The 27669-nt window shown below is 40.6% G+C and overlaps 1 protein-coding gene across 7 annotated transcripts; it reads left to right on the forward strand.

Annotated features, from left to right (window-relative positions):
• The first annotated feature begins 2347 nt into the window (after window positions 1-2347).
• Window positions 2348-25588, forward strand: PVALB (parvalbumin). Of its 7 annotated transcripts, none has more exons than XM_039725493.1 (5): window positions 2348-2366; window positions 16117-16184; window positions 18175-18307; window positions 18750-18859; window positions 24006-25588. In XM_039725493.1, exons 2-5 carry the CDS (start codon window positions 16124-16126, stop codon window positions 24032-24034), a joined length of 333 nt encoding a protein of 110 aa, XP_039581427.1. In that variant the 5' UTR covers window positions 2348-2366; window positions 16117-16123; the 3' UTR covers window positions 24035-25588. The 7 variants fall into 7 exon arrangements, with proteins under 7 accessions (XP_039581427.1, XP_039581428.1, XP_039581432.1 ...); XM_039725494.1 differs by lacking the exon at window positions 2348-2366 and adding an exon at window positions 12467-12524; XM_039725498.1 differs by lacking the exon at window positions 2348-2366 and adding an exon at window positions 12585-12603.
• The last annotated feature ends 2081 nt before the right edge of the window (window positions 25589-27669 follow it).

Consider the following 27669-nt stretch of genomic DNA (forward strand, 5'->3'; position numbering starts at 1 on the left):
GAAAAAAGGCATTAAATAGTTACTTCATTCTCATTTAAGCCTCCAAATCTAGCTTCAGAGGGACTGTTCATAGTCTAAAAGTTAAGGATAAAGAAGACTTTATCCTTAACTTATCCAAGTGCAAGATCACACTGCCTTTGGCATAAGAATTGTTTCTTGCTATGAGACATCTAAGTACAATACTTATAAAAGGCCCCATTTACAGTTGGATCTAGAAAATTTGATGCAGTATAAAACAAGTGAGAAAGAAGAATCTAGGAAGAGAAAGTTCTAGTAATTTCCATTAAGTCTATTCTCCAAATAAATATCTGAATGAGTTTTCCTGTACTGATTTGGTTTGAGTCTCCATTTTGACTGGACACAGGAAATACTGCTTAATACTACTTTGCTAACCACAGAGAAATTGAAGAAGATGTGGTAGCCTTGCTTAAGAATGTACACTTGAATTAATGCTGACAAGGAAATCCAAAGAGTATACAAATATGACAATCGATTAAAAAAATAACCAACAACAACAATAAAAAAAACATAATAAGGAAAAGAAGTTAACAATGGCTATTTTTAAAGGTCTAGCAAACTATGTAGAACCACAGGAGAAGGGTGTTTGCTATATACTACTGATTCCAGTCAAGATACCCCTCTTTCACTTCGGAAGGGGAACAACTCCTTTAAATACACATTTGGCTTTCTTTCTCCAAGTGTCTATATCTAGAAAAAACACTTCTTGCCCAAAACCTACCTATTTACTTCTCTAATATATGAGTCTATGGTGTGCTACCATTCTAAGGGAGAGTCTAGCAGATGTTTTTGTTTTGCTGTCTCATCTTCAGGCTCCTTTTAAGGAGCTATTAGTCTTCCCTAATCCCCCAACTAAATTTATCAGCAGTTGTTTGCAGCCAAGAGTTAAGCTAAATTAAACTTTGAAATCCCTGTACAGTGTATCAGATGCACTTCTCATAGGGGAGCAGAAAGTTCCAAATGTTCCACTTAGCAAAACGTAGGAGAGCTATGTTTTTCTCTACGGGTTCCTCAAAGCTTCTACATATTTTTCAAGATGACCACAATTTCCCTGATTTTATAAGAGCAGGAACTCAGCTATTGAAACTACTTTTCACTTAACTCTGCATCAGGTATGTACTTGCCTTTTTCACATAGGTACATACTTTCCTCTACAAGTGTTGATGATGTAGGGAGGAGAAATGTATACACACATACCCTTAGGTTAAGGCTGAATGCATGCTTGAGGCATCTGTTCCAGCTGGCAGCCACAGTGAAAAGGTATTTATCTACATCTCTTTCTCTCAGCATGCATGTATCCATTCCCCAGCCTTCATCCTCGCACAATCAATCATTGCCTTCTTTGCTTGTCTCACATACTCATGTGAGACATACTCAAGTACTCAAGTCTCACATACTCAAGTACTTACCAGAACAGATATTTCTCCCAGTCTTAGTGACTAATAAAATACACAGCGTTTTAAAACTTTGTACGTCAATACTTAGTTTTGGTGACAATATATGATAATTCCTCATTCCAGAACTGTATTCTTCTGTGGTTCTTCTTCTATGTCAGAAGACGGACAATTATGTATCCTTACATACACACACACACGAAAACAAAACAAACATCACAACAACAAAAAAACTCTCAAAACAAAACCATAAAACAAAACATAATATGACAGTCCAGCATGTACTCTTTCTTATAAACAATAAAAAAGCACGTGCATAAAATACGGATGCTTAAGAAGAAACAGCATAAGAGACAAATCTTTTACCTGGTTTTGCCTTTAGATTACAATCTAAAACATCAGTAGTTTTCAACAGTCACTGATATCTAACAAGAGATCAGTACTCACATAGATTTACGGTGTCAATGAAACTCCTAACCAATTGGCCTTCTCTCTGCAAAATAATTATTCAGTGCTACTAACCGATCCCCATCACATTGCAGTTCCTGAGAAAAGCTCTAGAAGAAGACCATGGTGAAATCTCCATTAAAAACAAGTCAAGAGTCTCAATGACAACTGTGGAAAATGGCTCAGACCCACAAAAGACATCTGAGTTGAAACTGCAGCTCTCTGGATGTAAAAGCAATTCTTGCAAACAAGGTTACATCAAACTGGTGGAATAAAAACAAACTTCCTCTCCCAAGACTTCATATTGTGAGCCATTCAGGAGCAGGCGGTGGAGCTTCCAGGTGAGTTGCTTGCACTGTGAGCCATTCAGGAGCAGGAGGTGGAGCTTCCTTCATTCCTGTTATAAGACTCATTATAAGAGGCCTCCGGGGAGCGCAGTGACCTGGAGACCTGGAGCGTGGCCAACAGGAGCATGGTGACACCAGTTGGCGCAAGCAGGGCAAGCAGGTAGGGTTACAGGTTTTCTTGCTCGTTAGGTGTGCTCTGTGCTGTTTGAGGTGTTTGTATTGGTTGCTTGATTTTGGGCTTTCTGCTAGTAATGGCTTTAACCCGGTCAAAATCTGCGCTTGGTACAAGTGCATAAGACCAAGTGGAACCCTCCAAAAAGGATGCGTCTGTACAGACCCGTTCCTGTGTGGAGTGTTTGAGCTTATCAGTGGTTTCAGGGGGTGTTGTGGAGGTGGCCTGCCTACGGAGTGAACAGGTGAACAACCTTGTTTCACTGCTGGCCAAGCTTAGGGAGGAAATTGAAAGATTAAGGAGTATCAGGGATAGTGAAAGGGAAATAGATTGGACAGGTGAATGACCTTCTTTTGCTGGTGGCCAAGCTTAGGGAGGAAGTTGAAAGATTAAGGAGTATCAGGGATAGTGAAAGGGAAATAGATTGGTGGAGTTCAGCCCTTACATCTTTAAGGGACACCCACCAAGAATCAGAGGACTCATATGCCTCTCGCTCTCAGGCAATAGAGGGCCCTGGTAGACGAAGGGGAGTGGAAATGCGTCTCTGTTCAGGGAGGTAATAACAAAAATACCTCCCGCCCCCTATCCCCTACCCAGGTGCCGCTTCAGAATAGGCATGAGGCACTGGATCTAGAGAACCAGCCAGATGATTTAGAAGGAAATTATCTCCCCAGTGAGCCTCCCAGTTATGACTCATCTGTAAAACGGATCACCACCTCTAACATCAAGAAGAAAAGAAGGGTAATCGTAGTGGGTGATTCTTCCCTAGTGAGCTTCCCAATTATGACTCATCTGTAAAACAGATCACCTCTAACATCAAGAAGAAAAGAAGGGTAATCGTAGTGGGTGATTCCCTTCTGAGGGGAACAGAGGACCCCATACGTCAACCGGACCCATCCCACAGGGAAGTCTGCTGCCTCCCTGGGGCCTGGGTATGAAGAAAGTCACTGAGAGTCTTTCTGGGCTGATTCAGCCCTCTGATTATTACCCACTGCTGATACTCCAGGCTGGCAGTGATGAGATTGGGTAACAAACAAAAGAGCTGGAAGCCATGGTGCAACAGCAGAACTAGGATGTAATCGCCATCACAGAAACATGGTGGGATGACTCACATAGTTGGAGCACTGCACTGGATGGCTACAAGCTCTTCAGAAGAGACAGAAAAGGGAGAAGAGGTGGAGGGGTGGCCCTTTATATTAGGAAGGTTTTGGATGTCATAGGTATTGAAATTAATGATGATGAAGTTGAGTCCCTGTGGGTAAGAATTAAGGGGAAGGCCAGCAAGGCTGATATCCTAGCAGACTGGGAGTCTGCTATCGACCACCCAACCAGGATGAAGAGGTGGACAACTTATTCTATAAGCAGCTGAACAACGTTTCAAGATCATCAGCCGTTGTTCTGGTAGGTGACTTCAACCTACCAGACAGCTGCTGGGAACTTAATACAGCAGAAAAACGGCAGTCTAGAAAGTGTTTAGAGTGTGTGGAGGATAACTATTTGTCACAACTGGTAGGAGAGCCCACCAGGGGAGGGACTATGTTAGACCTATTGTTCACAAATAGAGGTGGACTGGTGGGTGATGTGGAGGTTGTAGGCCGCTTGGAGCACAGTGATCATGAAATTATGGAATTCTCAATAACTGGTGAAATAAGGAGGAATATCAATAAGATCTCTACACTGGACTTCCGGAGGGCAGACTTCGGCTTATTTAAGAGACTTATTCAGAGAGTTCCTTAGGAAACAGCCCTTGAAAACAAAGGAGTCCAGGAGAGATGGATGTGCTTCAAAGCAGAGATCTTGAGGGAACAGGAACAGACTGTCCTGTGTGCCAAAAGATGAGTCGACGAGGCAAATGTCCAGTCTGGATGAGCAATGAGGTTTTGGAGGAACTTAGAAAGAAAAAAAAAATGTATCATCTTTTAAAGGAGGGACTGATTTATCAGGAAGTATTTAAGGAAGCTGCTAGGGCATATAGAAAAAAAATTAGGGAGGCTAAAGCTCAGTTTGAACTTGGCAACTTCTGTTAAAAATAATAAAAAATGGTTTTTACAAATATATTAATGGTAAAAGGAAGGGTATAACCAACCTCTGTTCCTTATTGATGAGACAGGCAACCTAGTAATTAATGACGAGGAAAAGGCGGAAATGCTTAATGCCTTCTTCACCTCAGTCTTTAGTGGTAAGACAGCTTGTCCTCAAGACAGCTGTCCTCAGGGGTTGGTAGGTGGTGCCAGGGAGCAGAATGGTCCTCTTGTTATCCAAGAAGAGGCAGTCAGAGAACTGCTGGGACACTTGGATATTTATAAATCAATGGGACCAGATGGGATCCATCCTAGGGTGATGAGGAGATGAACAGATGAGCTTGTGAAGCTGCTATCCATCATTTATCAAGAGTCGTGGTTCACTGGCGAGATTCCAGACGATTGGAAATTGGCCAATGTGACACCCATTTACAAAAAAAGTAGGAGGGAGGATCCTGGTAATTACAGGCTGGTTAGCCTGACCTCAGTACCAGGTAAGATAATGGAACAGTTCATCTTGAATGCTATCACACAGCACTTACAGGATGGACAGGGTATCAGACTCAGTCAGCATGGGTTTACGAAGGGTAGGTCATGTCTGACCAACCATGTCCTTCTATGACCAGGTGACCTGCCTGGTTTGCAGACCACACTAAGCTGGGAGCTTTTGTCAATCTCTTGGAAGGAAGGATGGCCCTGCAGAGAGACTTAGACTGGTTGGATGGATGAATGGGCAGAGTCCAACAGCATGAAGTTTAATAAGTCTAAAAAAGACTGGACATGGCAATGGGTGCTATAATCTAGTTGAGGCGCTAGGGCATAGGTTGGACTTGATGATCTTAGAGGTCTCTTCCAACCTCATTATTCCATGTGATTCTGTGATAGCATTTACCCTGAGGTCAAATCAAAGATTTGTTCACAAAATCATTTGTCTATCCCTTCCACCAGTTATGGGGTTTTTTCAGGAGAGAAATTGTGTGTGAAAAGTGTGATTTCTGACTCTCTGATAGCATTTACCCTGAGGTCAAATCAAAGATTTGTTCACAAAATCATTTGTCTATCCCTTCCACCAGTTATGGGGTTTTTTCAGGAGAGAAATTGTGTGTGAAAAGTGTGATTTCTGCTGTCTTTATTCCCATGGCTACTAGAAACTGCTAGAAAGGGAACTGGGCACATCACACAAAATGTCAGGTTAACAAATACCAACACAACAGCTCACAGAAACAGGCATTTTATCACACATTCATCCTCCCCTATCACACTAAAAGAAAAGGGAAAAAAAATCAACAGAAAACTATCCAAAACCATGAAAGGCAATCAAATACATCCTTCAGAAACGTAAGCTCATCTTAAAATAGTATGAAAGGTTGAGCAAGTCACTTGGTTTTACTCATAGCAGTAATAAAGGTCTTTGTAAGGGATTTGCACAAGTTCTGTGCTGTTACAGTAGCATCTGTCTCCTCATTGCTGGAGAAAAACAGTGGCAAGGATTTAGAGCATGTATAACCTGAGAGAGAAATCATCTGTCATTCCCTCACGGGGCATGAGCAAACTTTCGCTCTCCTGGGAGAAGGAAGAGCCCCACTTCTCCCCCTGTCTCTTGTGAACACAGCTTTAAGCATTTTTACAATATGCTTATGAATACAGGCTTATGAATAATATTAATAATTGGAACAAATCTAGGTCTATTAAGGAAGGGTAAAAGAAGCCCAGCTGAAAAGAGACAACATTCTGTGCAATAAACAGGGTGAATATGGTAGTAAAGAAGAGGTCAAGTAACAAACAAATCCTCGGTGTGAAAGGAATGATCTCTTTGCTCCACACAAGTGAAACTGCTGTCACAAGCTATGGTTCTCACCATCAAGACCTAGAGCAACAAAAAAAGAAAAGGATGGTCCACTTTGGAAGATGCTACTCCATGACAGGATGTAACATGCAATTTCTTGTGCCACTATACTGTGTGGTCTCATGTAAGCAGTTGATTTGTTGGTCTTTCTGTGTCTGCCCTTTAACAGCAGAAAGTGTTGGAGAAATAAGTCCCTAGGCAGCCAGGCCATATTAACAGAAGACATGGAAGTACACCACTCTGAGATCAACAAGGTTTTTAGTATGCCCTGATACTTGCTTTTCCTTTCACAAATTACAGAGCAGAATTGTCAACAGAAGTATAGAAAAATAACTGAGATTATAAAAAAATTTCAGAGGCAAAATTCTGCCAACCAGCACATCACTTGTGTCTTGCAATTCTCTGCATCATCCACAAGCGAGTTATTAATGATCAATTTTTTTTAAAATATCTCATTCTTCTTCAAGACAGAAGTTTCTGTGTCCCAGTGAGATGAAAACTCAAAAAGTTTGGAAGGCTATTGCCTCTTAAAAACAACCTTCAAAATACCAAAGCCTGAGCCTAAAGTGCTGATGCATCTCTACCAAATGCATTAATGCTCTACTTCTAGATTACAAGACTTCTTTTACCTAGACAAGGAATATATAAAAAGTTTCAAAAGCATTCAAAAGAATTCAAAAAGGCCCTGCAATAGGATGATTTCTGCAAAAGATTGCCACTACAAACCTTTTGGGGAAGGAGAAACAATACAGACATCCAAGCAAAAAAAATATGCCTATAATGAGGATCAATTCAGATGTGCAAAATATAAAAAACCCCATAATATAAATTTCTATAAAAATGGGTAGTCCAATAAATCTATTTTCTTTTTGCAAATAATTTTTTAAGTAGTAGGAATAAACTTTTTCACTTACATAGGAAAATAAAGAAATCCCCTACATAAAATTATTAACAATGTGATGATTATCAGAAGGAATATCTAAAAGGAAATTGTAAGAAGTTGGTCAGGGAAAATATACTTCCCTTAGGAATACACCTGTGACTCTTTCTTTAATATTTTTTTCTCCTGAACATAGAGGATAAGGATTTTACAAGAAATAAACTCAAATTTTCAATTTGACACTTACCTGAGGGGATCCCAGGTGAGTGCTGCTGGACAAGCTAACACTTGAATGTCTGTCCATTCTCTTAAGAAGTTTAGAACAGGTAGCAAGGGCAGAGATTTTCATCCTGTAGCCTTTCATTTAGGCAACCTAAAGATATAGAGAAGTGAAAGCATGGAAGAATTCAGCATTTGGGTTAGATTCAGGCCATGAATAACATGGAGATATTCTTTTAGTGCAAATAAGATAATTCTGTGTGCATTTGTTTATCAACAACTATACTGATGCTGTTCAACTCATTTTGTCAGAGTGACTGAAAGAGCATTTCAGAATAATGACTTTTATTTACTGTCATTCACCTTAGCTGGATTCAAAGCATCACTTTTACTTAAGAAGATATCTCATTTACCAATTGTGTAAATGAAGGAACTGTTTTCCAATTAAATATTAACAATAAATAAACAGCTGACACAAAAGTGCTCCTGTTCTGGTAATAGTTATACACTTCCTTATCTATCATTTTACACTTGGGATGTTGGCAGCAAAGCCCCAAGTTGCCATTTGAGCATCACAGCTATAAAATTCCTCCCACTTGCTCTTAATCCAGAAAGATATAACTCCTTTACAAACCTTTGACTTTTAAATCCATCTCACTGGGCACTAACATCTCAAATACAAGTGCATTAATTTATTTTTTTTTAAATGAGAAAGAAAAGACAAGGAAAAAGAAAGGGAAAACAAAAGGAAGAAAATAATTTTTAAAAAAAAGAAAAAAGAAGAAAACCCAATGGATTAATCAAAGAATGCTATCAAAATTTGGGTTACCATAGGATTCCAGCTGCTAAAACGAAAGTCCAATTTCCCCAAAAGCTGTTCTCCCTGATCTAAATACTTTGACTGTTCTCCTACCAGCAGCCTAACCAGTATAAATAGGAATAAGTAATGAAACCATCTTTCTGCTGTGCTAGTTTTTCTGGAATATAACCCCTGTGGTAATAATTATATGGGGCTTATCCATCCCAGTGTGAACACCACCAGAGTGTCAATTATGACAAATGTCTGATACCCACAAGTGTCTGTTGTAAAGAAAACCAACTGTTTCCATTCTCTTAACCTTGGGGTCAGGGTTTCCCACTGGGACTAACAGCTTTTTTTCCTGCTGTAAATATCCATTTGAAGTTGCTAGGAGGTGTTATGATACACAGACTTACTCTTTCAGCACTTGCTTTTTTCTCATTTGGTAATTTGAGCCTAACTCTCACCAGGGGTTTACACCTATCTCCGGGTTTTTATTTGTATTATCCCCTTTGGGTGAGACATTTCACTTTCTTTTCCACACCATTTGCAATACAAGCTGGGGATCCCCAAAGCCCACTGGTAGCATGGACTAGTAGTGACCTATTTCTTACCTCTGGAGTATCTCTTGCAGCTATTTGCTATCTTCAGCTTTTAAGACAATTATCAGAGGAATGGAAAAATCAGTAAAAATGGAACCACTGAGCTTTGATCCTAGGAATACAGACTTCCCCCAGGCAAAGCCAAGAACAGGCCATTGAAGAGGAAATTAAAATTAGTATACACAAAATAAATGACACTTTCAGTAGTTAAACAGTGACAGTGGACATAGATAAAAGTGTTTGGAGGAATGTAATCACAAGGCAGTCAGATTACACCTTCCCCTAATCCTATCCCAAATCACATCCATTTCGCCTCAGAAACTTCACAAGCTGGATGTGGCCTGTAGGAGTTTGATAACTTTCAGTGGACCTCTCTTCCATGAATTTGTCCATTTTCCTCTCCAACTCATAAAAGCGCTCATCATCACAACATCCTTGGCAGACTGAAGATTCAGGTTGGTCATCTGGAAGAATTTCATCCCTGAAAGGTTGGTTAAGCATTGGAATGGGCTGCTCAGGAAAGTGGGGGAATAACCATTCCAGAAAGTACTCAAGAAACAACTGGATGTAGCACTTAGAACTGGTAGAGTTCAGTCAAAGCTTGGACTTGATGATCTTGGAGGCCTTTTCCAACTTTAGTGACTCTGTGATTCTCTTACATTTTTAACAAATAAGAAAAATCTGTGGGGAGGAAAAGATGGCTGGCTGCTATCCTTGAAGACTGAAGTTGCTGTAACCATCCCAGCAAGTAACCATCCCAGCAAGAAAAAACTGGATGTAGCACTTAGAACTGGTAGAGTTCAGTCAAAGCTTGGACTTGATGATCTTGGAGGCCTTTTCCAACTTTAGTGACTCTGTGATTCTCTTACATTTTTAACAAATAAGAAAAATCTGTGGGGAGGAAAAGATGGCTGGCTGCTATCCTTGAAGACTGAAGTTGCTTGTCACAACACATAGCAGACACAGGAGATAGCAGCAGGCCAAGCTTCCTGTTTTAAGGTGCTGTGCTAGTGCTTTGATTATACCATCCCAAATTTTGGATACATTGGCTGATAGGGACCTGGAGCACCTTATTATTCCGATTGCAGTTATTTATGTGTGGTAGGAAAGAGAAAAAGAAGTTATAATGGATGAGCATCCCCAACCCCTCACTATATATGTAACCTTTTTGTGAATGAACCTGATGGAGATGATAGTAAATACACAACCACATTACCAAAACTGACAAGTGTAAATTATAATGGATGAGCATCCCCAACTCCTCACTATTTATGTATCCTAAAGGGATAATCTTTTTGTGAATGAACCTGATGGAGATGATAGTAAATACACAACCACATTACCAAAACTGACAAGTGCAGTAACACAAACTTCCTCCCTAAATTCTACCATTTCACGTAGGTGAAATCTCAGAATCACAGTGAGCCACAACTCTCCACACCTTCCAGCTCCAGGAAGATTTGTACGAATAACCTAGATGTGTCAGATTTTGATTGTATTCTTCTTACCAAGAAGAAAAACCAAAGCCAACAACAAATCCCCTTTTAATTAATTAAATACTTGACATGTAACAAAGGCCTCACTATATGCACAATGTGGTCCAAAATCTGCTTCTCTCTTTGTAAATAAGCCTTAGTAGGAACTATCTAAAAGGATAAGAAAGGATTTCCACTAATCAGGATTGCTTTCACATGGCTGAATTACACAAAGGAATCACAATGACTGGCCCTGCACTTGCTCTCCTTTCACCAGTGCAGTCATTCCAGTGGAACAGACAGAGATGGAAGTCACAGTCCATTAGCCAAAACGACAGTCCTACAATCCTTATCCTCTCTAAGCTGCCAAAGGAAGGTAAAAAAGTTGTTCTGGCAGCTACCAAATGGAAATGAATCATGCAGCTAACAACCATGAGATACTGATATCTCTAAACCAGAATCTAACCTCTAAACACCAGGAGTTTATAATATGGGAAAGGATGATGCAAACCCCACATGACTGAATTTAGCAAACAGTATACAATGACTTATCCTGTTCCAAAGGAAATGACCCATTGCTTGAAACATCTGGACCCACAAGAGCCAGTTACTTCACACGGTAATTATCACCTGCTCTGAGCTAGGATATGGACACAGTGTTTGTGAGAAATTAACAACGCTGCTGAAAAGTAGTATTGCTTCCCATACTACTGCAGCACACCGAAAACGCAAAAACCACTACAGGAAGTGTAATAGAAAAAGAAAAAAAAGTTAAACAAGAAAAATGATTGAAGTAACCTTTGTCATGTTTGATTCAATAAAGCTGCCTCTTTAGAAATTATCTAAAGTTGATGGAGTACTTCAAATTTATCACAGGACTCAGCATCTAAATTATACAGGCAGTAGAGAAATATTTTTAAATATTCCTATCCTATACATACCTCAATTAGCTTTCCTCACTTCTAGGATCAATTAATGAAACTAGAAAAATCTGAGCTCGCTTTTGCAGCACCTGCCTTTCCCAAAAGATAATTTGCATTGTATCACAAAACCTTGGTTGCTTTTAACCTAAGAAATGTTGGGTTTGAGTGCTGAAACAGAAAAGAACTTTTTTTTTTTTACTCATAAATGTACTACAGATAAATGTAGTGCATAATCCTTTATAAAATGATTTCCCTTGCCAGAAAAACATTAAATATCAAGAAACACATCCCCAAATGGATTACAGAATGGCAAATACATTTAATAGGCATTTTTATCGTTGTTATTATTGCTTGACAAAGTAAAAATAGAAGTGTCTTCAAAGGTGTCTTTCCCTGGAATAGGCAAGTCAGCATAAAGAGAATTTATATGCTAGAAATGTTACAGTCAATGTATTATGGTTGTATATATAGGATCTCTTCATTTACAATTCCCTGTCTCTCCTGCAAAAGCTCAGGTTGTAAATTTTTTAGACTTCTACAGCACCTTGCCCAATGGGGCCCTGAATGCAGATTTTGCAAGGCCCTGTAAGTATGAGCAATCAGAATTACACAATTGAGTTTGTTGTTGCCTGCAGGAAAAAAAAAAATCTGACTTCCTTCAAGGCCAAGTGGTAAAGCTGAATGTTGTAGTTTCAGGCGCAGGAAGCAATTTGGAGCTGTTCTATTTCGTTTCAAGTAGTATCTGTCAAGACTGATGAAAGAAAAGGGCAAACTCTGGAGCCTCTCTTTGCTTTCCCTCACGCCAATGAGGGGGTTGCATCTTCCTATTCCTTTCGTGAGCAAAGTCCCATCTCTCGAACTGAACTTCCTAATGCATCGTGATCTCCCCGACGCCACTTTCATCTGATGTATGATTCATGGTCCTTTGTAGAACGTTTTCTCTTGCCAGAAAAACATTAAATATCAGGAAAAGTGTCCCTAGATAGATTACACAATGGAAAATAGGTCTCAATGGCATTTTCGTCGTTGTTATTTGCCTATTTGTCCCTTAACAGCTCACTTGTACTGCATGCCTTTCCCCTTAACATTCAAGTTTCATGTGGACCATCAGTTTGCCAATGTAATGGGTTTTCACAGCCAGGGGAAGGTAAGCGCCAAGGATTATTAATAGCGTTCCTCTATTAGTTAAGGGAAAGATAAATGTGACACCACCAACAAAACCCCTGAATATCTGATACCAGTGAGGAGTGGGTATCACCTGCCGAAAATAGAAAGAGCGACAGAGATTATATAAGTGGGGTTCCTACCCCCGAGTTCCACCTCTTTTTGACCACCTCCCCATCTAACACCTTTTCAAGCGTGCTTACAAGAGATCAAAGAGGTAAGTAGCAAGAAAATGCTCGAATTTCCACAGCAAACGTGGATTCTTCCAGGCAAGAAGCAGGATCTTCGCAGATAAGGTATCTTCTATCACTCCGGCATCATTTCCCCTTCCATAAACAAAAGCCCGGAAACAAAGAGATGTAAATCTCTCAAACACTGAGGAAAGGCTTCCCGCAAAGAAGACTCCAAATGAGAAGAATGGATCATTAAAAGGAGTAAATAGGTGAAGTCATTGAAGGGGAATGAGGAGAAAAGCAGGAGAGAAGGTGGAAATGACAAAACTGGGAAAGGGAAGGGAGAAAGTGAACGAGAACACCAGCAGGGACTCCCGAAGAACTTTTACTGAAATAGTCAGCTGTGAACCAAAGACAAAAAAAACCCACAAGATCCAGAATACGTCTAGAAATGGCACCTCTCTTTCCGCACAGCTGACTGTAAGCGATGGGATGAAATTGCTGTCTTTGGTGCTCACTAGGAAGCTAAAGGAAATGTCTCACCCTTTTTGCAAAGGACCGCCGTCTTTCTGCTTCAATTCTTGGCGTGAGGGCTTCGTGCTGTTCAGGAAATTCTCCCTGGTTTGCTTTTGGCAAGGGTGGGCTGATTTCTACTTAATTTACTTGGTCGTTTACTTAGTAACAATATCATCATTCAGGTGCTGGTGGAATGCGGAGTTGACCTACACAAAAGTTTTGATGCAGACAACTTGGAAATCCACTGAGTGGATTTTGCAAATAGTTCGGGCAGGAAAATTGGCAAAATCTCAGAGATAAAGGAAAACGCGTCATTCATCTCGCAGGGATGATGAGAAAAAGATGAAGGGTCGAGTGAGAAACTGTCAACTCGTGAAACACCTTTTTTATTAGAATAACAGTTTTGACTACAGGTTGGTGGTTAAAAGCTTCTGGAAATTTTCTAGCTGTCCTTAAAGAGAGACACTGCTGAGGCTGGAGCTGGGCCTCAGCCGCTCCTCCATGTCAGGTCCCAGCTGTCCGCTTCGCAACCCTGTGTCGCTGCTTTCACCTTTCTGTCTGTGGAGGGTAGACACGGCTTCTGAGCTGGGGGAAATGTTATTTACGCTCTGCAGATGGCTCCACCTGATCTGAAGCCTCATTTTTCTGACACCTCTCACTTTTCGCCTCCACAGCACGATTAGGCCGTAGAGGGCTGACAGATCCGATGACGGAGGGAAAGCGGGGCAGTTCGCGCATCGTTAGGGATGCGGAGGGAGCCGCCCGGCTCCCATCCCCGGGACACAGACAGGGAATGCGCCTCTGGCCGGTTTGCTTGGCATGAGGCTAGTTAACCTGATCGGCGTCTGCCAGCACAGCAGGCAGCGCTGCGCATCGCCTCTGCCAGCCACCGGCTCGAGTTCCCCCCGAGGGCAGCCGTCCAAAAGTGCTCTGCCTCGTCAGCAGAGCGGGGTTAGCACCGAAACACGAGTCACCGCTAGCAGAGCATCTTCCCTGGCGGGTGGGCAGGTGCGCTCCTCTTTGTAGGGACCTGAAAGGAAGATCCGCGGCTCAAAAACGGGTTTGCAAAAGATTCGTAAGAAAGGGAAAAACCTTCGGAGACTGAGGCCCAGCTCCTTTGCAGACCACACCGATGCCGCACGCAGCAAAGCAGGGAAAGCAGAGGGCGATGTAGCACCGGGCCGGCGGTGTCTGCACTGGCGACAAGAAGAGATTGTCCTCTCTTCCCTCAGTTAAGGAAAGGTAAAGGGACGTCAGTTTCATAAGATACGGCACACTGGCAAATAGCTGCATATTGATGGGTCTGGACTCATCCTACGTTTAAAACGGACTAACAATAGGGTCCTGACCCTGAACTCCGCTAAAGCAAGAGACTCCAGTGTCCCGAGTGCTGTTTTTACTGCACCCTTCCACCTCCCAGCTGCAAAAGAACGGGGGCTGCTGAGGGAGAATCACCCAAGAGAGAAGGTGCACAGAGCTCTTCTGGGGCCTGCTGTTTATCTAGGTCCAGCATCCCAGTGCTCAGCTCCTTTTTCCCTGTATAGCAGAGAAGGATGCGTTCAGCCTAGGGAGAGGGACTTGGCTCCACCATCCATCTCCTTGTTTGTCCTTGGAGAAAACGAAGCATCTCTCGCATCTCGGGAAATACATGAAAAAGGGAGGATGGGGATGGCGGGGGCGGGGGGGAGTTCCAACGAGAGAAAAACGTCAGTAACTTCCACAATGAAAAGACGACTTTTAGGAAAGAAAAGGAGAAGAAAAAAAAAAGGTGAGGGGACCCCAATGTCACCTCCTCCTCAGTCCTGCATTCAGTGTCATGGTAATGACTTACCCATTACAGCTGCACTTGGGCCATGGAGAAAAATAATAATAAAAAAAAAAAGGACATCTTACTTTCAAAAGCACCGAGCAATTATTGACAGCACAACCCGAGGTTCTGCAGAAGCCGCCCCCTTTTCGAGGCTGCTCTCCGGCGGCCCCATTCAGAGGAGAGGTGTGATTGTGGCGGCGGGACCGGGCCGTACCCGTGGATCGCGCCCGGGGATGTCGCTGCCACCACTCTGTCCTCCCCCGTCTCTCCTGGAGCAGCGATGCCAATACTCCTGCAGAGATCTGCCCTACTACTGGGCACTAACCTTGGCTACCTCAGCCTAATGGCTCCTGCCCAAACTCTGAGAGCAAGTTGGACTACTTGCCATATTTTATGTGAAAAATGGGCACAGATTCTTGGAGAAAAAAAATAACCCTAGAAAACACATTACAAATCCTAAATGCTTTCTTCTTTTTGATGCTAATGGGAAGTGCCCGGTCCTGCCTGAGAAACCCACTACGGCACAGGAGCTCCTCACGAGTGCGTTGTCACCTCGCATCTCGTTTTGCCATACCCTATCGCGGAAGATTCTGCAGCATATTGTGCATTACAAACGGGATCTGTAGGATTCGCTGGGATGTGATAATTAATTCAGTGAGGAAGATGCTTAATATGGACTGGCCTGAAAGAAACAAGGTCTAAAAGGAATATGTGTGTGAAGGGGAGGGGGAAGGGAGAAGGGGGAGACATTTAAAGTGGTTGAACGATAAGGCAAATGTTCAAAAGCTACATTACATTTGCTTCCCGACCTCAAGAGCAGCTTGAAGCTTGGCATATGCTGCAGTTCCTTACTCATCACCGAATATAACTGGTAAAGCTCATTCTGACTTACTAAAGGGAAAGGCTCTGCTCTGCACCACTAGTTTGTCCACTGCACCCGACGACTTGACCTTGGCAAAACTCTTTCTCCAGCCGGTATCACAGCAGCCTCTGGCACTGCTCCAGTAAGGCTCGGGCTCCAGCCTCCCGGGAGCGACCCCCACCTGCGTCCTCCCCCACCCCAGTCCCCACAAAGGCATCCCCCGTGCCCTCTCTTTAGCTGAATCCTCGCGTCTGTGGACTACTTGGTGCTCTGCAAACTGGAGAGCGACAGCCCACAGCACTTATCCACGCAGAGCTATAGAGCTGGCACGGGTCCAGCCTTTCCCGGTGTGCCATCCCCACACAGCACTGCAGCTTTGGTCATATGAGCAGAAATGATGAGAAAAGCACTTTTTAATCTTTTCGCACTTGCTTCCCTGTTCAAACAGTTGCAGGATGGCTATGACTGACTTGCTCAGCGCTGAGGATATCAAGAAGGCTGTGGGAGCCTTTTCAGGTGAGTGCTCTTTTTCTATTTTTTTTTTCTTTCTCTGTTTTCCTCCTTTCATCTCTTCAGGTTAGGATAGCTGTGCATTTATTTCAGCTATGGGAAGATTAGAGGAACTAGCTAGACAAAATTTCAAATGAGAATGTTTTCAGATGTTCAATGAATGCTTCTGACAGGTTTATGAAGTACAAGTCTGCATCCTCAGCAAAGTTGTCCTGCACATTACAGAGGTGAAATATTTATTTTTAGGGAAAGTAAGCAGTAACTGCGGAGAGACTTTGCTTCTACTGAGAGGATACTTTCAAAAGGAACAAACCCCTCGGCAAACCAAGCTGCATTATATCTTGGTGTGGGATAGAGAAGTCAGCAGTGGATGTCAGCAGCTTCCCACTCATTCCTAAAATTTAGTTTCAGATGTTACAGAACTGCTGTTTCCCGTTTCAAGGATATAAGAAACCACTCTGTACTCTCTGTGCAGAATCGCCGGGTGGGCTTTGCTTTTCGGGATGGACAGAAGGCAACAGCAGAGCACGGGTGCGGGTGCACTGCTCGACTGCAGGGGCTCCCTGCAGGTCGAATGGCTGCAGTGGTCCACACTTCCCTGTCAGACTCCTCCGGGTATCAGATGTTCCCTACCCCTCTCATTCATCGCGACCCCCAAAACTGACAGCAAACCCTCTGCGTGTTTACAGAGATTCAGGTAGTTAAGGTCGCTCTCAAAGAAAGCCAGAAATCGTGCTCCGGGATGCAGGTTATCCCTCCCTCCCCCAAACTACCTGGCTGACCGCACCATCCCGGGGAGCCGCCTCCGTCTGTCCCGCTCTGTGCGATGACCTTCCCGGACAGACAGAAGAGCAAGACCCGCTGAGCCCGGCTCAGCGCAGAAGCCGGAGAGTCAGAGGGAGCGACAAATTGCTTTGCTGGATCCACCAGCTGTTTTACTCATTAGCTTCCATTGTTCTATGAAGTCCCCAAGTCCCGGAGCAGATGCAATTAACAGCAACTAATGACAGATCTCAGGCAGATCACGGAAGACTGAGCCTCCTTAATTTTATGTAATGGGAAAATTTAACGCGGCGGGAATAAGAATGCATGAGGAAGGGGGGAAAAAAGTCCATCGCACGTTTTGGAGGTCACTGTACGGTATTTCCAATCCACATCACAGTTGTTAGGCTGCCTGGGTGGGCCAAAAGCGGGTGCGGTGAAAGGACAAGGGAGGTGGAGCAGGTAAACTCGGCTCCGATTTCAAGGGCTCTGGGTTGTTTGTTTTTTTCCTCCCCGGAGACAGCTCCTCACAAGGTCTTGCAGGCAGCGCGCCGTGCAGCACTCCCTTGCAGTGTCTGAGCTTCCACACCACGATTGCACATTCCTTTAGCGGCTGAAATGGAACACTGATTTCTAGTAAGTCTCCAGGAAAAAAAACCAAAACAAACCAACAAAACAAACAGTGCTCTGAAACACTTCTCACCAATGCTTGAGCTAGAGTATTTTTGATTTGGGTTTGTTTTGTTTTTTTTTTCCAGGGGTGGAAATGTCAAAAAGTGACAGCTATCTAACAGTCAGAGTCTGCTCTCAGATGTCTGTTCTAGTGTAAAACTTAGCAAAAAAAACCCAAAAAAACAAAAAAACCCAAAAAATCAAAAACCCGAAACAGGTTTAAGGCGCTGAAATGAGACCAAGCACATTAGACCTCAGCTCCCAAAGCTCCCAAGTCTGTTACAGACTTCTCCTGTGACCTTGGCCAACTCTCATCCTTCTGTTGCTCATCTCTTCGTGTGCAAAATGGAGACATTGCCTCTCTGCCCCTTCGTTTATTTCCATTAGCACCTGTGAAGCACGGACGATTGCACTGAGTACACCCACCTCCTACCACAGCTGGGCTCCACTGTTCCTCCCAGGGCAGGAAAAACAGCAGCATGGAAGAAAACCACGGGTATGTGTTGGTGTGTGTGCTTCAATGACTTTTCTAAGCAGTTCTCTGGTTTTTCATCTCTTATAGCGGCTGAATCTTTTAACTACAAAAAGTTTTTCGAGATGGTAGGATTGAAAAAGAAGAGCCCAGAAGATGTGAAGAAGATTTTCCATATTCTTGATAAAGACCAGAGCGGCTTCATTGAAGAGGAAGAATTGAAGTAAGTAAAGTTACGTCCTTTCTCAAATATCCCCGCCTTAAGAGTCTAATTTCCTGTGGGTGATTTTTAGAGGACTCTAGGCAGTAACATATAGCTGAACCTCTTGACTAGTATTTGTGTGCTATGCCAGTTGTTTGCTGAGCACATGATTTAAAGAGTGTTGTAGATAGCTAGTTGCCACTTGGATTGCAGGATCCCTGAAACACGAATGGTCAACACCTTACAGGTAGTTCTTCAGCCAAATGCAGTTTCAGAGTAAGGTGCTTCTGAATGTTAAAGAAGGTCAACAACAGAAGACACAAAGCTGGATTCTAACTTGTCTCTTAAATAAATGGTACAAATAGATATGAAGTGTAATTGTTCAGTGGGCAAAAACCAAACCCAAACAAAAAAAAAAAACCTCCAAGCAAACCTTCCTTTATTTTCTACGCCTCCTCCTTAGGTTTGTCCTGAAGGGCTTTACCCCAGAAGGAAGAGACCTATCAGACAAAGAAACGAAGGCTCTTCTGGCTGCTGGAGATAAGGACGGTGATGGCAAAATTGGCGCTGATGGTATGTAATTAGAGGAGTAAACTTTGACAGTAACAACCAAATATTTCCCTTACACACAAGAACTGAGGACACCTAGGAATCAGTGGTGGCTGTGACCTTCTGAAGGGCACAATTTGGGTTTAATGAAATGCCAAGTCCTGCTCCATTTGCTGTACCTCGCTGGGAAGCGTTAGAGGAAGAGGAGCCGAGTTGTGACACTAGAGGGGGCAGGAGCTCACAGAACCCGGCTGTGGGTCGGGCACTCCGCAGCGCAGGACTAAGTACCCAGCCAAACTCTACTTCAATTATTGTAATTTGTCTGTTGATATCAGTGGAGTGAGGATCAGGACACTGCGAGTTCAGAGACCGAGGCTTGACTATAAAGCTTGGAAAGAATAAAAGCTGAGCGCTAGCATTTCTGCTTGATGTTTAGTTAGCAGGAAAGTAGTGCATGACTTAGCAAAGCGATGCTCTTAAAATTCAAAGTACACCCGTTTTGCTACAGAATTTCTATACAATAACAGTCTATCCAGCTTATGCTAGTGTTTACGTGGGTCTTCACACCTAAGAAAGCTTGTCAGTCCCTTTTACTGAATATGAGAAATACAAGAAAAGAACAACTTTTCCTTTCACAGCATTGCTTAGAAAGCTAGTGCTGTTTTATATTCCCCTTTGGGATGAATCAGCTTAGCCCACACACAAAATTTCTCCTTTTTTATCTTTTTTGGTGGTGAGAGTGAATGAAACACACTGAAGGAGACAAGAAGAGAGGCAATTCTGAACTAAAGCTTTCCTCATTGCAGGAGATAGAAGTTTGTGGCCAGAGTACTAAATCACCTAGAGAGCAGGCAATTGCTAGGGTTTTGACATATCAATAAGTCATATCATAAGTTGAAATCTAAAAAATACCTAAACACCCTCAAATCTCTCTGTTACCTAATCTCTGTGATTAAAAAAAATGTTATCTCAAAAAAAAAGTAAATTAAAAGATAAATAAAAAGCAAAATTAATTAACACAGTCTGCCAGCTTAGAAGAAAACACACAAAATCAGCCAGGAGATGCACACTGGCATATCAGTGACTATGGCCACGTTCCTACACCAAAGCCTCTTAATTTCTCCAGTCATGACTATATTATGGTTTAGGCAAAGCTCCTGTTAAACTTCAGCAGTGCTGCTGAATCCAGCATGGGTGTCATTTCTTGAAACTTCATATTCTTTATTATACAGGTCTTCTTTATACACCCTAAAATTAGTGATAGTAGTACTAAAATCACTGGGCAAGTTTTTCAAAAGAAAACTTAATTCAGGTAAGTAAGCTTACAGCTGATCCACCAGCCTCATATTAGATAGATTTTCAGCTATTCCAGAAGGCTGCAAATCAAAACTAGTCTTAATTAGAATAAAAGATCAATATTGCATAACGATTTTGGCTTGTACAAGAAAATACAGCATTAACCTTCATATTTAAGACTACCATAACTTTTTCTTTGAAACAGTGCCTGAAACCCAGTACATTGTAATAAAGCAATATGAAATGCCTCTTCTCCTTATCTCTTTCTTCTGCAGCTTTTACTGTTCCCTAACTTTGAAATGGAAATACTCTGTGTTTACACTTGATAATGAGAAGAGAATGATGTGCTTTTTTCTTTTGATTCTTCTGACCATATCCCTACCATACAACACTACCAGTTTTTTTTTTCCATTTCTTAAATTGACTTTAACAGCCAATTTTTACACCAGAAAGGCTTGAAATACATACAAAATTTAACAGCTGAGACTGTAACCAAAGGACAAGGAGGACAGATAACTTCCCATCTTTCCCTTTGGCCCATAAATCCAATTCAAGGATATAACTGCATATGTAAATACAATGTAAAGTCACAAATGTACATGCCATGCATATGCAGTATTGTGATGCTGTATTTCTGTTGCAAACCAATTTTGTTTGCCTGCAGCTGAATTGTCAGGCACCACTTCTACCCCTTGTTTCAAACATCAGCTTCCTAAATCACTAAACGATTGCAAACAAGCAGCCTTTCACAGGGGTTAATGTTAATTCTCCTGATGGCCCTTGAATGCTGTCCCTCAGGAGCCCACAGCAGTTTTAAGAACTGATCTTTAGGGATTTTTTAAAACCACAGAGACAACTAGTATCATCACAAGCATTAATCCCAACTCAATCAGCCTTCTTCTAGCTGGGGTCTCACATTACAAATTTTCTCTTTTTAATTTTGATTCTTCTTTAAACCTTTTCTCATTCCTGTGAGACCATTCAGGTCTGAAAGAGTTGCAGCAGTTTACCTCCTGTCCCACGGTTTGAACTTGTGGCTGATGAAGCAGTTTCAAAGAGCTGAAAATTGCAGCCAGTTCCTGTAAGACATGATCATCTTCTGTGCAGTGTCAAACCCCCTCCACCTTCCACCAATGTGGTCAGAAGATGATGAATCTGAAAAAAATTGTAGGTCAAGGCCAGGTTACCTCATAACACAAGCAACCTTAGCTTCTAGTTCAGGCTGAAAAATGGTGCTGAAGCAGCTCTACCAGCTTCAGAAAAATATTTATAAGAAAGATGAGAAAAAAAAAAGAAAATTTCTAGTCATAATATTTTTTTTAATCTATTTTGTGTATTGGCATGAATATCATGCCTTTTAGTTTCTTGATATTAATAGACTTGAGAAAGTACATAGAGAACTTTCAAAGATCAGGCACTGTGGGCAGCACAAATCCAAATTTTTATTCCTGTAAATCAGAATGTTGTAAAAATGTGGCATTAAACATGCAAAATTACAACTATTAAGTCATGACCTTGCCAGGTGAAAGCCATAACAAGAAAAAAAAAATTGGAATTCCTTCTTTTCTTATCCTGCTTTGTCCTCTTCTATCTTCTAAAATAAACTAGCATAAGTCATTACTTATAAAGTTTCCTAAACAGATTTGTTGTTTAAAGAAAACGTAAAAAACACAATCTGATGAGAGAAATCACTAGCCCACAACATGTCCTCTGTAATCATGTCTGTCATTTCAGTAAAATACTAGAGGGCATGCATTAGGCTGGTATACAGTACTAAATTGTACTGAACACAGTGTCCTCTCATTTTAAGTCAAAGCTTTGACACAAAACAGCTAGTAAATTATTTTACATGACAAAATGGTCTAAATCCTTGCAATTTAAAGCCACTATTTGTGCAAAAATTTTGTTTGGAAGGGTAACTACAACTGGAAACAAGGATGTAGTAAATCACTAGGATTTCCCTCTAACAGGGCAGAGGCAATATCCATTTACAAGGGACTGATATACCCTGCCTTATCTCAGAAGTTTCGCATATATGAGTACACTTTGTAACAACGCTTCTACAGGCCACCTGTGGTTGGACTAACCTTCATACAAAAATGAGTAGTGAACTAATTTAGAAGATTATTCAACTGGAACATTTTTGAAATAGTTAAAATGCATTGAAAATCCTGGGAAAAGTGAAATTGTTGCAATTACTCAAGAATGAGTACTTTATGGTTTGCTGGCTATCACAAAGTACCTGTAAAATATATTGCTATTAAGTGATAATAGCACTATCAAAATGTATTATAGAAAATATTTGGCTGCAAGTCCGAATAACCTTTTCCAAATATATTCAGTAGATACAAATTATCATAAAAGGTATTTAATTTAGCTGTAGTAAGTATGACAACTTGTTTTAACAGTATATGCATAGTTAGTTTTCCCTTTTGGAAAGGTTTGATCCATTGCAGTTCATGTTTCTCTCTGCAGGACTTATTCACACAAAGATTTAATAATCATGGCCTTTCTCCTTTTCTGCCCAGAACAGTTGGGGTTTTTAGCACAAGCACTTTATCTCTTAAATTCAGTTTGCAACATTTTCAATCTATGTACCCACCATGTACAGGATTTATACATGTTTTGTGTTAAGTAATCTGCATCACTAATCCTAATTTGGATTTACATCTTTCAAAACGATGGATAAATTTGGAATTAATTTAAACCCTCTGATTTTTATTTCTCACCCTGGTTTGTCTGCATTTGGCAACATATTTTTTGGACATGCCATCAAAAGTGCTGTTTGCAGACAACAGTCAATTAAGATCTCACTTGTTTAGAGTTTAGCATTTGTCAACTGAACACCAGAATATTCTTTAAAATGCCTAATCTTCTATCTTTTTCGGTTGCCAGAATTTACTCTTAATTTTTGTCAAACTTCAGTAATTTTTTCTTGAGCCTTTACAGACAACTCCCTCTCCTATTTGTCATTTTCCTCTCAGCTGATTATGTTAAACCCATAAACCACTCTCTCTGCATACCCTCTAATCCCTTTATCGTCTTTGTTGCTCTCCTTGGGATTCCCTCCAGTCTGTCATTTTCAGTGCTCTGAGGCACATACAACTTTGCAAGGTATTCTCATGTGTAACTCTTCCAAGGTTAGATGGACTTAGGAATTATAACCTGTCAGCCATTCACCAGGATACAAATGTGCCTTTTCCATGCTTTATCTCCCTGCTGAAAGGCAGTGTATATACTAAAGCATAGAATAACCCCAAACTGCAGATAGATACATTTATGTAAATATTTTTGATGTACCACTAATATAAGCCACAGGGTAAAATCCTGGCACTCTGACACCACAGGAATTTTTCTCATTCTTACAACATGGTCAAAATTGCTATATAGGTTGGTATCAGCCTTCTGCTTTTGTAATCTGTCATTTTCACTCAATTTACAATTACAAAATTGAGTTTAAATGCAATATAATTATAATATGGGACACAAATACTTTGAAAGACTCATTAATGATTCTCTTTGTCAAACTCTGATATAAAAGAAATTTATCTCACTGCAAGATTAAATTTCTAGTTCTTGCCTTCATCCCACTGAGATTTACAAAGAAATAACAGAGAACTAATCAAGTTCTTCAGATGAATAGTGGTGGAAGTCTTACATTCTGGCATGTATAGCATTTCTCTAAAAAAATCCTTTCATTTCACTATAAGATTTCCCAAATCATACTTTCCCTTTAATTAACTTGGATTTCTTTGCTCTTCTGTTATTGTGATGTTTCGGCTACACCAGTGACTCTGTATTCATTGTAATATGCTTCCTCCTTCTTTAAATTTTGGTTTTTAAAATATTTTTTTAAATTTTTTCCTTTCTCCAGAATTTGCAACTATGGTGGCTGAATCATAAAGGCTTTGACCAATGCAAACCCTTCACCCATCCTTCACTGCCCAATTCCAACCACCTCCTGCTGACTGCTTTGGCTCCTGTTCTATTTATTTATGTTATTTTATACTCCAGCTCTGTTCTCTGCAATCCTGCAACTCTGTAATTGTGCTGAAAGACACTGTTAAAATAATAAAGGTCACATCAATCTGGGCTTTCTTCTCTCTCACTACAACTTGTTTCTTATTTCATGTAGGCTTGGCACACGCTGAGAGAAAATGTTACTCGTTTTTTTGCTGACATCCCTGCTGCTTTATCCCTAGCCAGAGTAAAGTAGGAAGAAATTTTAAAAATTATTTCGGATAAAACATGCATATAATGAGTCATTCAGCCCAAGTCCTCAACTGTGGCAAAACTGACTGCATTATTTTTAAGCCATCCCTGCTAAATGGATGCATACTCAAAGCCTGGAAAATCTCTAGTGATGGAAAACCTCCAGTGATGGCAATTACCCAACTTCATTTGGCAGTTCCTCCTTTCAACTTAATCAGTGTTATAGCTAAAACAGTATTTCCTAATATTTAAACTATATCTCCCCTGCTGCATTTTGGTGATCAGTAAATTGATCGTCATCTGTATCATTTGTTAAATTTGCCCAGTGCAGGGGGATTTTTGGATAGAAGGTTTGACAGGAATGTCAGTTGGTGCCAATCATACATGAAGATAACTTTGTAAACTATTAAAAAGCAGTCACTTCGGAAACACAGGGTATGTTTACTAGCAATGTTACACAACTATCTAGGACAGCAAGAATGGCATACTCACAAGAAATACCAGTATGAATTTCAGGAAAAAGAACACCAAGATTCAGGTGTGACGCTGCAGTTGATAATCCCACTGTAAAAACAGTAAACCAGAAAATCCCATCCAAAAAAATTTATTCTAAAACTTTACCATGTAAGTGAATATCTTCTTTGGAGTTACATATAGGAAACTGAGACTTATGTTAAGGAAATGATTAGCCAACAGTAAGCCTATGACGGAGCTCAATACTTATTTCCCAAATCCTGTTCAGTAACGTTGGCAACAAGCTTATATTCTTTACCTGTGTTGTTGGGAGGAGTTTTGCTTTTAAAGCAAAGACAAAACCAGGGGGGAAATCCTTTCAGACAACATCTCCCCCACACCTTGACAGAATGTTGATTATTACTGCAGTAAAAATGAAGTGTATTTTCCATTTCTGTATTCCAAACTATTCCCTGCAGCAATAATACCTTATTCAATTTCGACTTATTATCACTAATTTAGTGGAGACAACAAGATAAGGCTCAAACCCTGTCATCATCACATTGTACAGAATATCATCCTCTGCCACAGCGATTACCCAGTGCTACTCGGGAAGCCAATAAACGTTCCTAAAGCCATTTTAGATCCCCACTCTGTAGTAACTCGCGAGGAAGACTTTTTGCTGAAGATGCTGTGCGTTCAAAAGAAATCCTTTGGTTTTGCACACTGTATATACGGTTCTGAAGGATGTATTGATTTTTAAGTATTCTAAATAAAGCAAATGAAAACGGATTGCACTGGAGCGAGTTTATTTCCTGCTTTTTCTCGGCAGCTGCTGACCTCGCGTGGCAATCCAGCCTCATTACAGGAGCACACAGGGCGTCCGGCACCCCGCTGCCGCAGCAGCGAGAATGGAGGTCCAGGGAATACGAGAACCAACATAAAAGTCGCTGCATAAACAAACCCCGTTATAGTCCCTTTCTATTCTCTGAAGCTGCAAGGATTTGTATTTTAATGCTTCACTAGATGGCACGAAAGCTGAGATTTTGTCCAGGGCTTTAGCAAAAAAAAAAAAAAAAAAAAAAAAAAACCCAACGTTTTTCGTCGGGGTTTTAAAAAAAAAAAAAAAAAAAAAAAAAAAGAAAACCCAATAGAACAAACAGCAAATAAATAAAGCCACTAATGAGTCTAAAATAGCAGATTACATGAAATAAATCAAGTTACAGCAACATCAACGGCAATATTTTTCACTAGCATTATAAAATATATATAGAAGTCTGAATACCACTAGGATGCCTCCTTCAGTCTTTCTTCATGTTGTTACCTCAATCACTCAGGAACAAGGAACACTGAGTGCCTAATTTGGCCTGAACATTTTCAGTCATATAGTAATGGAGAAGGTGAAAGGAAATATCCTTTATTTTCAAACTGAAAAAATTACAATGGGTAGAGAGACCTCCAAAATACTACCTCTGCTTTTCATGCTGACAGTATAAGATATTCTAAATCTGCATTTGATTGGTTTATTCAAATATGCAACTGGTATACTCAGATCCTCTATTCTGAGATGTTATGCTTTGAATTCTCAAAAACTCTATTTAAACACACTTTTTCCCCTCCCAACTGCATTTTAAATTAGAAGTTCAAATTTCAATATGCATCTATCACAGAAGAAAAGAAAAGAAAAACACAAATACAAGGGTAATATAAGTAAAGCTCTGCCCAGAAACAAAATGACTGTTTTATCAATTGCCATCAAACTACTACTTTCCTTTCACTGCTGGATCTTCAATGTTTTTCTTAGATTCTTATTTTCCCACACAAATTTCTTCCAAATCTTCTCCAAATCTTCAATTGTTTCATTTCAAATTAAAAAAAAAAAATTCTAATTTTCCTTTTCGTTATCTAGACATGACTCCAAATGCAGCAAACAAATGTAAAATTTGAAGTTACAATAAAATATAAACCAAAACATTTCATATACAAAAATATTGTTATTCATTCTCATTTTGCTGTTGCTATAATGTCTTTGAGACTGCCACAGAAAACACTATAAAGCCTGAAGAAAGCAGAATTTGCTACAAAATTTAATCAGGCTTTCTGCACAGTGTGGATAACAGTGTGCTTGACAAATACAAAAAGTCCACACTACCCTGCAATTTACTGTTTCATGAAGAAAGATGTTTTAATTTTCAGATGCACAAGCAAAGGAGCAAAATTACATTTCTCCAAGAAACATTTACCTTAAATTTCTTAATTGCCATCTTAAATCTTTTTCGCCCTGAACAGTAAGTGTTCCATAATTTTCTTCTGTTGTAATACAGTAGAAGTGATAAAAGACAAAACAAAGATTTCAGCCATCCTGTTGAAGAAAAGTTTTTAAATAATTAGTACATATCCTTTACATAGATTCATATCCAACGGTTTGCAATGAGACATAATTGAAGGACAAATTTAAAAAATAGGCACTACTTGTTCATACTGGTATTTTGTATTGCTGGAAAAGAAATTGCTTGCTCTGAGCTACAATTCAAGAGGAAGAAGAGCCAAATCCTCAAGTCACAGCTGAACCATCACTTCCTGACAAATGGCATTAGCATTTAACAGAAAGAGTTTGCATTAGCAGACTGTCACCAACTCTTTTAATATTTCTCCAATCACCATCTACCATTACTAAATCCTTAACCAACAAACGCATAATTGCTTATGCTTTAAGGGTCCTGCCAAGCTCTTAATGGAGTTTCATGGATCAGCAGCTTTCCACATGTCTTATTTTGGGAATCAATGGTCTGGAGGCCATAACACCTGTTCACCTTGCAGAAGCTGAGCTAGGATTTATATTTACAGCCTATCCACCAAGTCCCGAGATCAGC

Source organism: Passer montanus, unplaced genomic scaffold, assembly GCF_014805655.1.
Source record: "Passer montanus isolate IOZ18808 unplaced genomic scaffold, ASM1480565v1 scaffold55, whole genome shotgun sequence".
NCBI lineage: Eukaryota > Metazoa > Chordata > Aves > Passeriformes > Passeridae > Passer > Passer montanus.